This window comes from Tenrec ecaudatus, chromosome 12 (assembly GCF_050624435.1).
Source record: "Tenrec ecaudatus isolate mTenEca1 chromosome 12, mTenEca1.hap1, whole genome shotgun sequence".
In the NCBI taxonomy this organism is placed as follows: Eukaryota; Metazoa; Chordata; class Mammalia; order Afrosoricida; family Tenrecidae; genus Tenrec; species Tenrec ecaudatus.
Window position 1 is genome coordinate 125728848 of NC_134541.1, and position 15518 is coordinate 125744365.

General features: G+C 57.0%; 1 protein-coding gene across 2 annotated transcripts; it reads right to left on the minus strand.

Moving 5' to 3' along the window:
* Positions 1-5492: 5492 nt before the first annotated feature.
* ZNF629 (zinc finger protein 629) lies at positions 5493-14535 on the minus strand. 2 transcript variants are annotated; one of them, XM_075564804.1, is made up of 4 exons: positions 14128-14535; positions 11447-11762; positions 11211-11322; positions 5493-11071 (listed from the first exon to the last, which is right to left on the minus strand). In XM_075564804.1, exons 2-4 carry the CDS (start codon positions 11501-11503, stop codon positions 8520-8522), a joined length of 2721 nt encoding a protein of 906 aa, XP_075420919.1. In that variant the 5' UTR covers positions 11504-11762; positions 14128-14535; the 3' UTR covers positions 5493-8519. The 2 variants fall into 2 exon arrangements, with proteins under 2 accessions (XP_075420919.1, XP_075420920.1); XM_075564805.1 differs by lacking the exon at positions 11447-11762 and having other exon boundaries at positions 14128-14534.
* Between the last annotated feature and the right edge of the window lie 983 nt (positions 14536-15518).

Consider the following 15518-nt stretch of genomic DNA (forward strand, 5'->3'; position numbering starts at 1 on the left):
AGCCCAGGACGCCAGTCAGGGACCCAGGACGGACAGACTACGTTCTCAAAGGAAGGTTCGCGCAGCATGCGCACTGTTGGGAGATGGATTCTGACTCGTCACCCCGGTAGTGTCCCAGTGGCTGATTCCCGGGCCTTTAGGGTGGAGAGCCAAGAACCCCCGCCTGGACCAATCCTGTTCCCAACTAGGAACTCTGGCCGGTTGCGGGACCTCTGGGCACTCTCAGGTTCTGGGGCACTTCCCTCTGGAGTTTTCCCTCCTATGCCCCCGCTGCCAGCATGTCCTCACCAACTGAGCTGGACTTTTTCCTCAGTTCCGAGACCAGGGCCTCTTCGTCACTTGCCCTGGCTGTGTTTACCCCTAGCAATGGCTGTATCCCAAGAGGCAGATGAGGCTTTCGGCTCCCGTAAAGAAGCACTGTAAAACACCCAGGGACAGTTCTACTCTGCCCCACAGGGTGGCTAGGAGTCAGAAGTGATGTTCCCATCTGCTTATCTCTGTATGGCTACAGCTAAACTCCACGACTGCCTGTCAGGTTGTCGTACTGTGGTGGCTTGTGTGTGGCTGGGGTTCTGAAGGCTATGTCACTGGTATTTCACATGCCAGCTGGGTCCCCCAAAGTGAACGGATTCAGCAGAGCTTCCAGACTAAGAACAACTGGAAGAAGGAGCAGGCTGTCCACTTACGAGGAACTAGCTGAAAACCACATGAATAGCATCCAGACGTCTTCAGTGGCTGAACCTCATGAATAGAAGGTCAGAGGTTGTAGCAGAAGATAAGCCCGCAGGGCAGCAGACACTAAAAAATATGCTTGAGGAAGAGCTACCTTCTCAAAGTTGGGTCAACCTTACTGACTGAACGAAAGCCTGTGGAAGTACCACCTTTGGACCTTCCTTTGCTGATGGGCCACGACTCAAATTAGAGGAAACAGCCACAAACGTCCATTACTACGTGGAACTTGGGATGTATGAAGCATTAATCTTAGAAACTTGGAAGCAGTTAAAAATGAAATGGTAATACCAGGGGCTCAAGTAGAAAGCAAGTGTTTTGAGAATGATGATGGCAACAAATGTAAAAATGTGCTTGACACAATATATGTATGCATGGATTGTGATAAGAGATGTAGGAGCCCCCAATAGAATGATTAAAAAATTTTTTAATGAAATGGAACACATCAAGATCAACATTCTAGGTAAGCTGAAATGGGCTGATACTTGCCGTTTTGAATCAGAAAATCAAGGTTTAATATGCCAGGAATTCTACAATCATGAAGAATGAGGTTGTGTTCACCCTCAAAAAGGACAATTAACAGATGTTTATTGCTGCATTCCTACCCCCCAGTGTATCCTTGTTTTACTGCCCTTGTAGTACTGGAATTATAGTTGAAAGAATAAAAGTTTACTTCTAAAAAAAAAAAAAAGGACAATTAAAAATCCAGCTTGAAGTCTAATGCTGTCTGTGATAGGATAATATCTATCTGCATACGGGAAATCCAATCAGTACAACTAGTATTCAAATTTATGCACCAGCCACCAAAGTTAGTGATGAAGAAATTGAAGAATTTGAGAACGATAATGCAACAAATGTACAGATGTGCTGGACACGACGGATGGCTGGATTGTGATAAGAGTTGTACAAGCCCCCAATAAAATGGTTTAACAAAAAAGAATTTGAAGAGTTCTACCAACCTCTTCAGTCTGAATTTGATCAAACATGCAATCAAAATGCCTGGATAATTTGTGGTGAGTGGAACGCAAACGTCGCGATGGTTTCAGTGCTAGAAACGAAGCTAGAGATCTCATGATAGAATTTTGCAAGATGGAGGATAGTAAATAGGTCATAGGAGTGGGGAGTGAGGGAGAGGGAAAATGAGCTGATATTAAGGGCTCAAGTAGAAGGCAAATGTTTTGAGAATGATGATGGCAACAAATGTACAAATGTGCTTGACACAATGGATGGATTGTGATAAGAATTGTACGAGCCCCCAATAAAATGATTTTTTTTAAAACCAAAAATAGTTCATAGTAAGTATTTTTCCCAACAAAACAAAAGGAGAGTATACACATGAACTTCTCCAGATGGAATAATCAGAAGTCAGATTGACCACATCTGTGGGAAGAGACAATGGAAAAGTTCCAATATCAGCAGGTCAAACCAGGCCAGCAGCTGACTGTAGAACAGATCAATTACTCATAGGTAAGTTCAAGTTAAAGCTGGAGAAAATGAAAACATCCAGGAGAGCCAAAATATGACCTTGAGTCTATCCCACCTGAACTTCCAGAGCCTCTCCAGAACAGATTTGATGCATTAAACTCTAGACAGAAGACCTGATGAGCTGTGGGGTGACGTCAAAAACATCACACATGAAGAAAGAAACAGGCCATTAGGAAGGAAAGGAGAGATCAAGGTGGAAGTCAGAGGAGACTCTGAAACTTACTCTGAATCGTAAGGTGGCCCATGGAAGAAATGATGAAGTCAAGTTGCTGAACAGAACATTACAAAGGGCAGCTCAAGAAGACAAAGCCCCCCAACTACCATGATCCGAATTCTACCTTGCAGGGCTGGATAGGACAGAGGCTGTACACTGGTACATATGAGGGCTGGAGGTACAGGGAATCCAGGGTGGATGATACCTTCAGGACCAAGGGTGTGAGGGACGATGGTGGGAGAGTGGAGGGTGAGTGGGTTGGAAAGGGGGAACTGATTACAAGGATCCACATGTGACCTCTTCCCTGGGAGAGGGACAGCAGAGAAGGGGGGAAGGGAGACTCCGGATAGGGCAAGATATGACAAAATAACGAGGTATAAATTACCAAGGGCACATGAGGGAGGGGGGAAAGAGGAGGGAGAGGAAAAAAAAAAGGACCTGATGCAAGGGGCTTAAGTGGAGAGCAAATGCCTTGAGAATGATTGGGGCAGGGAATGTATGGATGTGCTTTATACAATTGATGTATGTATATGTATGGATTGTGATAAGAGTTGTATGAGCCCCTAATAAAATGTAAAAAAAGAAAAGAGAAAAAAATGATTAGGGCAAAGACTGTACAGATGTGCTTTATACAATTGATGTATGTATATGTATGAACTGTGATAAGAATTGTATGAGCCCCAATAAATTGTTAAAAAAAAAAAAAAGACAAAGCCAAATATTATAGTGAGATGCACAAAGCCCTACAGTTAAAAAGCACGCTCGGCATATCTTAAACGGAACTGAATAAGAAAACGTCAAGCCTCGAGTTGCAATACTGAATGATCCAATGGGCAAAATGCTGGATGATCCAGGAAGCATGAAAGAAGGTGGAACGAATAGAGCCACGATACTAAAAAGAATGAGCCCAAACACAACTGTTTCAAGAGGTACCATGATCAAGAACCAACGATACTGAAGGAAGAAGTTCAAGCTGCACTGGAAACAACCAAAAGCAACGTTCCAGGAAATGGGTGGAATACCAATAAAAATGCTTCAACAGCACTGGAAGCACCCAAGAAACTTGGGAGACAGCTACTTGAACAACTGAGTGGAAGAGATACATATTTGGACCCATCCAAAGGAAGGTGACCCGACAGAATGCTCAAATTAGAGAGCAATACCTGTGATGTCACATGCAAGTACAATGTTGCTGAAGCTCATCCAACAAGGGTTGTAGCAGTGAATTCAGGAGAGGACATGGAGCGAGGGTTATCATTGCTCATGTCAAATGGATCTTGGCTGAAAGCAGAGACTACCAGAAAGATGTTTGTATTTACTGGACGATGCAAAAGTGTATCACAACAAACTGCGGATAGCCTAAGCATTCCAAACAGTTCCCTGTGCTCATACCGAACCTGTATGTGGATCAAGAGGCAGCTGTGCAAAGAGAACAAGAGAATACTAACTGGCTTCAAGTCAGAGAAGGTGTCTGTCGGTTGGTATCCCCTCACCATACTTATTCATTCTGTATGTGGAGGGCCGAAGAGAGTTCCCCTGAAGGATCTTCAAGACTATCCATCTTTACCAGAGTAGAAAGCCTCACCTCTCTCCCAGGGAGCAGTTAGTGGATTCGAATCTCTGACCTTGTGTTTAGCAGTCTAACTCGTAATCCACTATGCCACCAGGGGTCCTTCTTTCTGAGCATTCTGCAGCACCCTGTCTCCCCCCTCCCCCCAAAAAATCACTGTCAATACTGGCTCATTTGGAGTCTACATTACAGAGCTGAGCTAATCCCTGGGGATTCCTAAAATTGGAACTCTTACTGGGAATGGGAAGCCTGCACCTTCTCCATGGAGAGGCTGGGCTCTCAAACTGCTAACCTTCCTGTTAGCAGCCCAACACGTATCCAGGACACCACCAGGGCTCCCAAGCACTAGACCAAGAAAATAAGCACCACCTGTGGAGAGAAAGAAGCACAAAACCTTAAAAAATGAGACTCTCCATCCTCTCTGGATTCACACCCTCTGCACACAGCCATCTATGATGCCCAATCCACCGAGCCCTGCCCCTCCACCTTCCCTGTCCCTGCAGACCGCATCCCTCAGGTCACTTCCTCCAGCGGGCTTCCCCAGCCCCCTGCTGTGGCGGGCACCATCGTGGGGATGGGGGTGGGGGGGGTTGTTCTAGGGTCCCTTTTAAGTCTCTGCTCCTGTGCCTACTCCGAAGTCCTCACTGGACCGGGTTCTGTGGTACCTCACTGTCCCTAGAACTGGGGACCCAGTGAATATGAAATGGCAGTGAGTGGACCTGCACCCCCTTCTCCCACACCCTCCCTCCCCTCCTCTCACTGTCCAGATGAGGAAGTGGGAGGTGGGACAGGGAGGGTCTCCCCAGGCACTTGGGTTGGGTGTGAGGGGGTGTGTTTCCTGGCTAGAGCCGGAAGCCCTTGGCAGACAGAAGCAGAGGCCGGGCGGCAGGCCACAGTGAGCTTTGATTTCAGACAGCCACCTATAGACACATGGCCAGGCCTAGGCCCGTGGCAGATCACCATGGCAGGCCTGGCATGGAGGGTTCTTTGGCCCAACAGTGTGAAGCTGGGGCAGACCCAGGCAAACCTGGGCTGGGGGTGGGAGGAGGGAGGCTGCTTTCCCTCCATGACTTGCCGTGGCTCCTCTTCTCCAGCTGAGCCTCTCTGCAGGGGTGAGGCCCAGACTAGCATGCTGAGAGGGAGATCTCTCCTCAAGGTCTGAGGCTCGAGTTCAGGGAAGGGGCTGAGTCAGGTGGGTGTAGATACCAGGACAGGCTTTCTGGGGGGACCTCGCTGGACGGCACGACTGCTCTGGAGCCGGCAGGCCCCATCACCCGGCAGCCTGCTGGAGTAGAAGCCAAGCACAGCCCGTTCCTTGGCTCTGCCACCCTTTCCTAAGGTTTCCCCTGGTGCCCACCCTAACCTGCCCCCAGCCTCCCCTCCAGAGGGAGCAGGTGAGCATTTGAGGTCCCCCGGGGGCCCTGGTTCTGAGAAAGAGGGCACGCTCTTCCCAATTGCTCTCGGCTGAAAGACAAGGCAGAAACCGACTGGAACGTCTTATCCCCTTTATTCTCTTCAACGAATCGACATGACCACCAGCAACACAACACGGTTATTGACACACAACACTCAAGGGTGGGGGCCTCTCCTCGGTCCAGTGGGGGGGGCAACTCAAGCCAGTGGGGCTTCCCTGGTGGGGGCAGTGGGGTCTGTGTGTGGAACCCCGCTTCTCAGGAGGGGTTCAAGTCCCCCCACAATTCAGGAGTTCTTTAGCGTTCCCATCTGACCCCCCAGAGCCAAGTGGTTTCAAGTGTCACCCGAAGCTCAGGTCACGTTCTCCTCCCCCAGTGATTCCTTAACCCTGTTGGGTGGGCACTTCAGAGAGGTCTGGGTCCTTCATGGAGCTGAGTGACGGGACGGTGTGCCAAGCCTCTCAGACTCAGCTCTGGTGGCCAGGGCTGAGGCCACTCCCTGAGCTGGTCAGAGGGACACTCCACTTGGTGGGCCACCTCTCCCAACCAGCTCTCACCTTGGTTTTTCCCAAGAAACAGCGGCTGGCTGGGGGAGGAGGGGAGCACCTGGTTGATATGGGGGCAGGTGGCCCAGTGAGAACAAGGTCTCCCAAGAACACCTTTTCCCCACCGCGCTGAAGGCCCAGACCCCATGAGTTGTGTCCACACCTTCCCTTCAGTACCGGAGCTGAGACCCTCAGCCCTCACCTGTTCCTACAACATGCGAGCATCCTACAATGTGCTACACCCTAGTCTCTGACTACGGAGACCATCTGTCCGGGACTGGCCCTGGGGCCCCGAAGGCTGTTCCTCTGGGTTCCTTAGGCTGGTTTCCAAGGAGGTCTGCTTCTAGCTTTACAAGGGACTTGTCTCTACAACTTAGTTTCTTTCTGTTCTTATTTGAAGAGGGTGGGGGGAATCTTAGACTTGGAGCATTTAACTCCTTTTCCTCCTGAATGGGAGGTCCCCTTGGTTAAGTTTTTCACCAGAGGTCTAGAGGCAGGCTCCCCTGCCCCCTCAGCAGGGTTTTCTATCAGGCATTTGGGCGGGGCTGGAGGGCTGCCGATGTGAACAAGGTTTTCCCTGCAGTCATCCACAGCTTGCTCCCCCACCCCCACCCCCACCCCGCCTGGAAGCTTTCTCCTGTAACATTCTGCATTCTGATCCTTCCCAACCTGAGGACCATTCTTCAGGGGCAGGGGATGAAGGGTGAAAGAACTTGTAGAGTGTTGCCGGAGGCCTCTCCCATAGCTGTGCACGCATCCGGGTCCCCCTCTCTGGGGACAGAGCCACGGAAGGGCCACCCCATCCCGTCTGTGTGGTATGTCAGCACAGCCCTGCCTTTCAGCTCCAGCATGAACCAAACTTGTCCTCTGGCTGAAGAGATGTGTGTCCTTGATAACAGATGTTTCTCTCAAGGGTTCTCTCTCTCCTTCCACCCAGCCATTTGACGGCCACACACACACACACACACACACACACACACACACACACACACACACACACAGTCACTCGTGACTGTGGCTGTAAGTGTGGTAATGGTGTGTGGGGTGTGAGAACAGGAGAGAGGCCTGGCAGGGAAGCCCCATTTCTCCTTCCTTCTGTTTCTCGGGTTTCTGGTGGAGGAGGAACTAGGCCACGATTGCCTAGTGTGGGGTCATCACAGCCTCAGAGGGCTCCAGGCACCAGGGCAGGGAAGGTGGTCAGGCCTCTGTAAACTCTTCTGGGACCCACGGTCCAGTCCACGGGGTGTCAGGTGGCCACAGTTAGGAGCAAGTCACTTGCCCTTTCGGACAGCTGGAGTGGAAGACTGAAGTTTCAAAGAGCAGGTTGCTGGCTAATTGAAGCTTTCTGCTTGATCAGCTTGCCGTCTCGTTACCACGGCGACTCCACCGTGGCTCTGGTAGACTGGAAGAGCCGAAGCCTAGATAGGACTGGACCAGACAGAGAGGCCTTGAGTCTCTACAGGGTGATATTCTTTGGAGGTCAATTAGCAGCGGACCACCCTCTCCCACTGAGGACAGAAGGCGGAGATGGGCTGTTACCACAGCAAGATTCCAGGAAAACCTTCCTGAGAGTGAGACCTGAGAATGTGACAAGAGGGGCCCACGGTCCCTGGCGTGGCTCTCGGAGCTGAGCTGGGAGAAGGGGTATCAGGCCTGGGTCAGGGCGAATTCTGGGCCACCGGGGAGCACGGTTCTCCCTTGAACCATTTCTCCACCTCAAAGCAGCCCCCCATTCCTCCGCCTCCTCGTGTGTGTGGGGTTCCCAGTGTCCCTACGTTCTGTGCACCCTGCACTCCAACATCAGCCTCTAAAAGGGCTTCCTTGCCTTCCTATTGGATAAGGAATTCCACAGGCCCCACGTGCCTTGCACATAGCCACACATAGATAGCTTCTCTGACACTGGCCTCTTGCCCCAAGAAGCACCCCCCTGCGCTGAGCTGGCTCGTCTCCTCAGCTCACTGGGCTTCTGCTGTTAGTCTCATGTCGTCTGGCTGCTCCCCAGATGAGGGCTTTCCTTAAGATGGCTGGGAGAGGGGCTTCCCACCCTGATTCTGGGGGGCAGCAGCGGGGCATGGGGGACCATGGGAGGGACACCGTGGAATAGGTTTATGGGAGGCTCGCCTTACACCTTCTGGGGGCCACTGTTAACTCCATGCCCATCCCCGACCCTATAGCTTCCCAAGGACGCTGGTAACAGTTCTATAGGGCCTTCTAGGGACTTAGTGGGACCTCTTCCTACAGTTATTAGGGCTTTGTAATCCACTATGGTTTATAGGGGTTTTTCTGCTACAGACTTAAAAGGATTTTGTTTTCCTACATATTTATAGGGTTTCTAACCCAAGTTTTTCTATGCTGCCTTATAAGTGGTTCCCCCCCACCCCCTGCGACAACGCGATAGGGTTTCTGGGCCCCGGATGTAAAAGCACTATTTCGGCCCCGGGTTCTCTTGCCTCCGCTTTCTCTACCATGTAACCGGGTGTTCTTCCTTCGTCCGCGCTCTTCTTGGGAGGAACCGGTGTGCCTCTCAGGTGAGAGAGAGAGAGACCCCCTTCTCCACACCCTCTTCAGAGGGAGACCCCGGGGTGGCAGCTCCGGTGGAGCAGGAGGGCTGCGACTTCGCTGAAGCCGTCTCCGCACTCGGGACACAAATAGGGTCGCTCTTCCAAGCGGGACTTGGGCTTCTCCCCTTCTGCGCGGCGGCTGCTCCCCGTGGGGGCGGGGTCCTCCCCTTCGGGGCTGGTGCATAGGGTGGCCGGCTCGGGGCCCGGGGGCTCGTCTGGGGTGTGGGTCTCCTGGTGCCTGGCCAGGGCCAGGCGGTCGAGGAAGGCGGCCCCGCAATCGGAGCAGCTGTAGGGGCGCGCCCCCAGGGGGCTCGTGAGGTGCTCCAGGAGGGCGGACGAGCTCCGGCCCAGCTCGGCGCCGCCCTTGGGCGCCTTGCCGCCCGCGTGCACCTTTTGGTGCTGCAGCAGCTCCGAGCTGAGGCCGAAGCTTTTCTTGCACTCGGGGCATTTGAAGGGCTTTCGGCTCAGGAAGGGGCTGGGCCCTGGCCCTTCCCCGAGGCCGGTCCGGTAATCAGGGAAGGGGCAGGGCTTCTCGCCAGCGCCGTGGCTGAGCTGGTGCTGGAGCAGCAGCGCGCGATCCAGGAAGCTCTCGCCGCACAGCGAGCACAGGTGGGCTTTGGAGGGGAGCAGGCCCAGGCGCTGGCTGAAGCTCTCCGCCGGCCCGTCGGGCGTCTTAAACGGCTGGCCCGGGGGCTCGGCCCGGCCCTCGGCCGCGCCGCCCGGGTAGGAGTTGCCCCCGAACGGGAGCCTGGGGGGCCGGCACTGCGGGGGCTTGGGGGCGGGGTGTGCCAGCAGGCCGTCGGCGTTCTTGTAGGGGTTCTCCCCGATGTGGATCCTCTGGTGCTGCATGAAGATGCCCTCGTCGTTGAAGCCCTTGCCGCACACCAGGCACTTGTGGGGCTTGGCGCCCGGCGGCGGGGTGAGCAGCGCCGGGTCCCCGAAGGCCAGCAGGGCGTCCCCCTGCGCTCGGCGCGCCGCGGGCGTCTTGCCCCGCTCGTGGACCACCCGGTGCTGCTCCAGCTCGTGCGCCTCCAGGAAGGCCTTGCCGCAGTCGGCGCACACGAAGAGGTTCTCGTCCATGTGCGTGCGCACGTGGGTGATGAGGTTGGAGCTCTGGCTGAAGCTCTTGCCGCACTCGGGGCACTTGTAGGGCTTCTCGCCCGTGTGCGTGCGCCGGTGCTGGATGAGGTGCGAGCTGCGGATGAAGCTCTTGCCGCAGTCGGCGCACTTGTAGGGCTTCTCGCCCGTGTGGATGCGCTGGTGGCGGATGAGCGTGGAGCTCATGATGAAGCTCTTGCCGCAGTCGGCGCAGATGTAGGGCCGCTCGCCGCGGTGGATGCGCTGGTGGTTGATGAGGTTGGAGCTGACGCTGAAGCTCTTGCCGCACTCGGGGCACTTGTAGGGCCGCTCGCCCGTGTGCGTGCGCTGGTGGCGCAGCAGCGTGGCGCTCAGGGTGAAGGTCTTGCCGCACACGGGGCACTTGAAGGGGTCCTCGCGGAGGTGCGTGCGCTGGTGCTTGATGAGGGTGGAGCTGTGGCCGAAGCTCTTGCCGCACTCCAGGCACTCGTAGGGCTTCTCGCCCGTGTGCGTGCGCTGGTGCTGGGTCAGCTCGGAGCTCTGGATGAAGCTCTTGCCGCACTCGGTGCAGCGGTAGGGCTTCTCGCCCGCGTGGATCTTCTGGTGCTTGAGGAGGTTGTGGTTCTGGCCGAAGCGCTTGCCGCACTCGGGGCACTTGTAGGGCTTCTCGCCCGTGTGCGTGGCCTGGTGCTGGATGAGGTCGGAGCTGCGGTAGAAGGCCCGGCGGCACTCGCCGCACTTGTAGGGCTTCTCGCCCGTGTGCGAGCGCTGGTGCTTGATGAGGTTGGTGCTCTGCGTGAAGGCCTTCTCGCACTCGGTGCACTTGTAGGGCTTCTCGCCCGTGTGCGTGCGCTGGTGCTGCACCAGGTTGGAGCTCCAGCTGAAGCACTTGCCGCAGTCCGGGCACTTGTAGGGCTTCTCGCCCGTGTGCGTGCGCTGGTGCTGCACCAGGTGGGAGCTCTGCGTGAAGCTCTTGCCGCACTCCGAGCAGGTGTTGGGCCGCTCGCCCGTGTGGATGCGCTGGTGCCGCAGCAGCTTGGACCACTGGCTGAAGCTCTTGCCGCACTCGTTGCAGATGTAAGGCTTCTCCGCCCCCGACGGGCGGCCTTGGACCAGCTCCCGCAGGCTGGGCTCCGTGGCGGGCACCGCGGGCGGGCTGTTCCATGTGGTCAGGGCCCCCCACTGCCAACTGGCCTCGCAGGCCTTGGTCCAGTCGGCCGGAGCAGAGACGACCTCAGTGTCCGGGGGGTCCGGAGGCGCCTGGTGGTCCGAGGGGCTGGCAGGTCCCGGTGAGGCTGGGGAGTCCTGGGGGGTGGAGGGAGCCAGGAAGGGCCCCTCCAGGGGCATCTCTGCTGGGTCCTTGAACTCTGGGCTCTGAGCTGGATCTCCCAAGATGATCTCCTCCCCAGAACTTTCCTGCCGGGGGCTCTCCTCCTCCTCCTCCTCCTCCTCTTCCTCATCATTTCCACTTTCAGCCCCTACAGAGAAAAAAGGGAGTCTCCAGCCCCCACCTCCTTTCAGCACGCGGTGGGTGAGGGTCTGCTCTCCATTCCCTCTCCCTCGCTCTTCTCCCCCCAATCCCCCCAGTCTGGCTCCCCACCCCAGTGGCGCCCTAACCTCTGTCAGCATCCTCATGGCTCTGCTCTGGGTCCGGCTGCAGATCCGGGCCCCACAGCACCGTCTCTGGCTCCATCCCAGAGCTCAGGATGCCAGGGGGCCTTCCGGGAGGCTGGGAAGGAGAGAGGAGCAAACAGTGGGCGCTCATCATCCCATTTGCCTCACCGCCCCCGCCCCCTCCCTGCAGCCACACTCCCCAACCTTGGCCCACTGGCGAAAGCTCCCACCACACTCACTGCAGATGTAGAGGCCCCGACGGGCGAGCTTGCACCAGCTTTCGCAGGCTGGCTCATGGACCGGGGCCACTGGGGGGCTGTTCCACTCGGTCAGGGCCCCCTCACCGCCAACTGGCCTCACAGGGCCTTGGTCCGGGCAGACGGGGGCAGGTAAGGCTACCTCGGGGGCCGGGGGCTCCAGGAGGGTCTGGCCATCCCCCCTCCTGCCCAGGTCTCAGTCATCTTTAACGGGCTTCAGTTGCCTATCTCCCTGCTTTCCTGGGCATCAGCTCTCAGTGCCCCCTCCCCCTCCGCAGGTCTGCGTCTTGCTTCAGATCTTAAAATCACAACAAAGCACAGAGATGAATGTAAGTGTAATTAAGAGCTCATCAGCCATAACCCTCTGAACCCAGACTGGGGGCAGGAGAGGTGGCTGACATCCACTGCCTCTAATGCCTGAGGCCAGGGAAACCAGTTGTTTTGCCAATCAGTGGGAGCTTATTACCACTCTAATTTCCCTCCTTAATGGGGCTGCTAATTGGGACTAATAAACTTTTTCCTGTTGAGCCCCAGAGAGAACTGAAGTTGCCTAGGGGTACTTGAAGGGTTAAAAGAAGAAGAAGAAAAGAAACCACTCCAATTGTCTTGAGGGGTGAAGGGCTGTCCAGCTAGGCTCAGGGCAGAGGTGAGGGGGGGTGAGAGTCGCAAGGGGTGGCGCAGGAACCAGGGAGGGGGAAATGGGAAGGACTGGGTGGAATCCCTGCTGTGGTGCCCTCCATTCCCCAACTCACTGCCTGCATGTGGTGGATGCGCACTCAGAAACCCTGGAATAGGGTAGACCTGCCCCTGTGAGTTTCTGAGACTGTAACAGGAGTAGAAAGCCCCGTCTTTCTCCCCGGAGAGAGGATGATGGTTCTGAACCGCAGACCTTGCGGTCAGCACCCCAAACTCCTGCACAAGAGCTCCTCCCTGACCCAGCCCTCCTCCTAACTCTGGGAGGCAGCCCCAGGGGGGGCCTGCTGTCCATTTTACATATCAGGGCACCAAGAGAGAGCACAGGGCAAGACCTCTCCAAGGTGACAAGGCACAGCCTGGGAAGCGCGCGAGGCCAGATCCTAAAGAGATGCAGGTTTCTCTCTCTGGCCTGCCCCTGCTCCTGGGAGAGGGAGATGACCTTGGGGATCATGTGAGCCTCAGAGCCAGCCACGGGCTGCTGGCACGAGCTGGGGCCGAGAACAACTCAGACAGTGCCTGCTGGTGGTAAGAATGGGCCAGAGAAATCGCCAGAACTAGGAGGTTGGTGCAAACAGCCTGTGTGTGATCTCTGAGCATGGCCCCCACTGAAGTCTTTCACCATGGGGCCCCTCCCTCAGACATCACCTGCAGCCCCTCCACCCTTCCTTCTCCTGTGCTATGGATGCTGCACCAGGTGCCCAGGGCAGTGCCTGGCACAAGCCAGTCTGTTGAATGGACGAGAGTCCCTTGCTTCTGGAGAGCAGGTTGGGCCCCATGCCACTGAAAATTCTGCTTATTAGCCACAGGGTGGGAGGCAAAGGGCAGCGGGTCGGCACAACAGGGGCTCTGCTGTCACTTCCCAAAAGGGTGAGATGATTTCTGAATGGGGGGTACAAGGCCGCGCAGGAGCCAAGAGTGGAGAGAACTTAGCACAGCTTTAGACTCTGACAGTGGGAGGGGGTCTACGAGCGGGATTGGCACAGTGGGTGAAGGCAGCGGTGCCAGGAGAGGAGCCAGGGTGGAGCAGCCTGGTTTGGGAGGTAAGTGGGGAGGAGGAACCAGCTGAGGAGGGCAGGAGTTACATGTTTGGAAGTAATTTCTTCACGGCGTCAGGGACTTAGGCTGAGAACACCCCCCAGTCTGGCTAGTGTCCTCGGGGTGGTGGCAGAAGCAGCTCTGCAGGATTTGGCGAGGGGTGGGGGTGGGGGTCTGGCTGGCCCTCAGAGGAGGCTGCAAAGGGCTTGCTGAGGCCAGGTAAGACCTTGATCGTCTAGAAAACGCAGAGGAGGCGCTCCACAGGAGAGGAAAGGGTTAACGGCCAGGCAGTCTGGGAGCTGGAGAGCGAGCCCAACGGAGACTAGAAGTGCTCGGCGCCAGCCCAGGCCCTGGCAGCGGGCACGCCTAGCCCCCCGGCCTCGGCCTGTGCGAGGGGGGAAGCGTAGGGCCGAGTCTCCGCCCGGAGGGGTGCAGGGAGCGGCCCAGGGTGACCCTGACAAGGTGGCACCCTGGCCCCGGCGCGCCCCCGACGCACGGACGCCCGCAGCCGGCGGGACCCTGTCCTCCTGCCCGCACCTGGTCCCAGAGACCCCCGCTTCCAGCTCCGCAGTCCCGAGTCTGGGCATCCCCCGCCCGATCGCTGCCCCCCAGGCACCCCAGACCCCGCGCCTGCCCGCCCGCCCGCCGGCGCGGCGCCCCAGCCCCCGGCCCTGCCAGCCGGGCCCAGCTCCCTCTTCCCAGAATGCTCACGCCTCCCCTCCCCCAGCCAGACCCTCAAGCCCTTCCCAGAATCCTCCAGCCCTCCGCGGGGGGCTCCCTGTCCCGGCCCCCCACCCCGAGCCCGGGCCGCACCGGGGGCCGCGCGGAGGAGGCCCGGCGCCCGGCCCCCGCCTCCCGGGCCCCATTGTTCCCTGGCGGCCGTCCCGGGCCCTCCAGGCCACCCCCCTGGAACCCAGGCGTCCCCAACTCACGGCTCTGGGGTCTGGGGAAGCCGGAAGGCCGAGTCCAGCCCCAGGGGACTTAACCCCTTAAATGCCCTGCCTCGAGGGGGGCGGGCCAGATGCTGAGGACTCTGGGGTCTTTCTCAAGGGGTGATCCCAGGCTGAGAACCCGGGGACCAGTTCAGGGTGACTGGGACGGAGCAGGAAGTGACCCCAGCTTCCCGGGCCCCTCTAGCCTGGAGTCAGCGCATCAGCTCTATGGGATTTAACCCTTTGTCTCCCACAGCCTGGGAAAAAAAGGGGGGGGGGAGCAGGGAGGTGGCTGAAACCAAGTCCTCTCTGCGTCGTCGTCTCCAGGGGGGAGCAAGCAATGCGCGCCAGCCCCCATCTCCCAGGGATCCGGAGCCGAGCCTGGAGGGTCGTGCTGCACAGCACCTGGAAGGGGCTCTGCCAACCACGCCCCGTTCAAAAAATTTAAAAAAAGCCTGATCTCAGATTTGGCGGCGACCGGTCCCCTGGGGCCAGCCTTTGTTGGGATTCGGACTCTAGGAAGCGAAGCGGCTCAGAAACCTGGCTTCGGAGTGGGGAGCAAGGGTTCTGAACCTGGAGCAGGCACAGGAGACAGATAAGGGGGGAGGAGGGACAGTGAAATAGAATACTGATCACAGCAAGATTGGGGGTGAAAGGGACCAGTGCAGCCAGGAGGGGGGTTGTGACACCCGTCCTCCAGCCCCTCTGGGATCCCTGTGAAGTGCGAGGCCCAAGGTGGCAGGATGGAAGACTGTGAGTCCCCTGGTCCCGGAGCTTGCGAACTTCTCCCAGTAGCTCAAGTGGAATCCAAAGGAAACCTTCAAAATAGCTGCCCCCCCCCCGGATCCTCCCAAGGCCCGGATAGTCTGATGGGCCAGCTCACCATCATTTGGCCAGATAGGACCAGGTATTAAACCCATTTCACAAATGAAGAGTTGAGGTACCAGAAGGGAGGTCAGGGTCTTTAAGGCTCCTTTACTTAAATTCATGGGCACACAAAAGCTTCCTGTCCCCCAAGCGCGTGGGCACAGGACTCAGAATTGAACAGGAATCGGGCCCTTCCCCCCCCGCAGGAGAGCTTTCCTTCCACCCACATCCTAAGGCCTTGGTCGGCTTTGCGGAGACAGCTGGTCATCAGCTGTATCTTGAGCGCCTTCTGACCACAGCTTCACTTCCCTCGCTGGCCCTGTATGCAGGCGTGTTTCTCTCCTGCTGGCCAGGTTGCCACTGGTTACTCACTTTAGTTGCAGACCATCAGGTCCCGGTTCCTGGAGGCAGTCTGCAGGCTACCACGGGTGACACCTCGGATGTTTGAACTCTTGGTGACATAGAGCCCCGCTTCACAGCACCCCACAGCCACCACATGGCCACAGGCTCCCCGACAGGAGTGC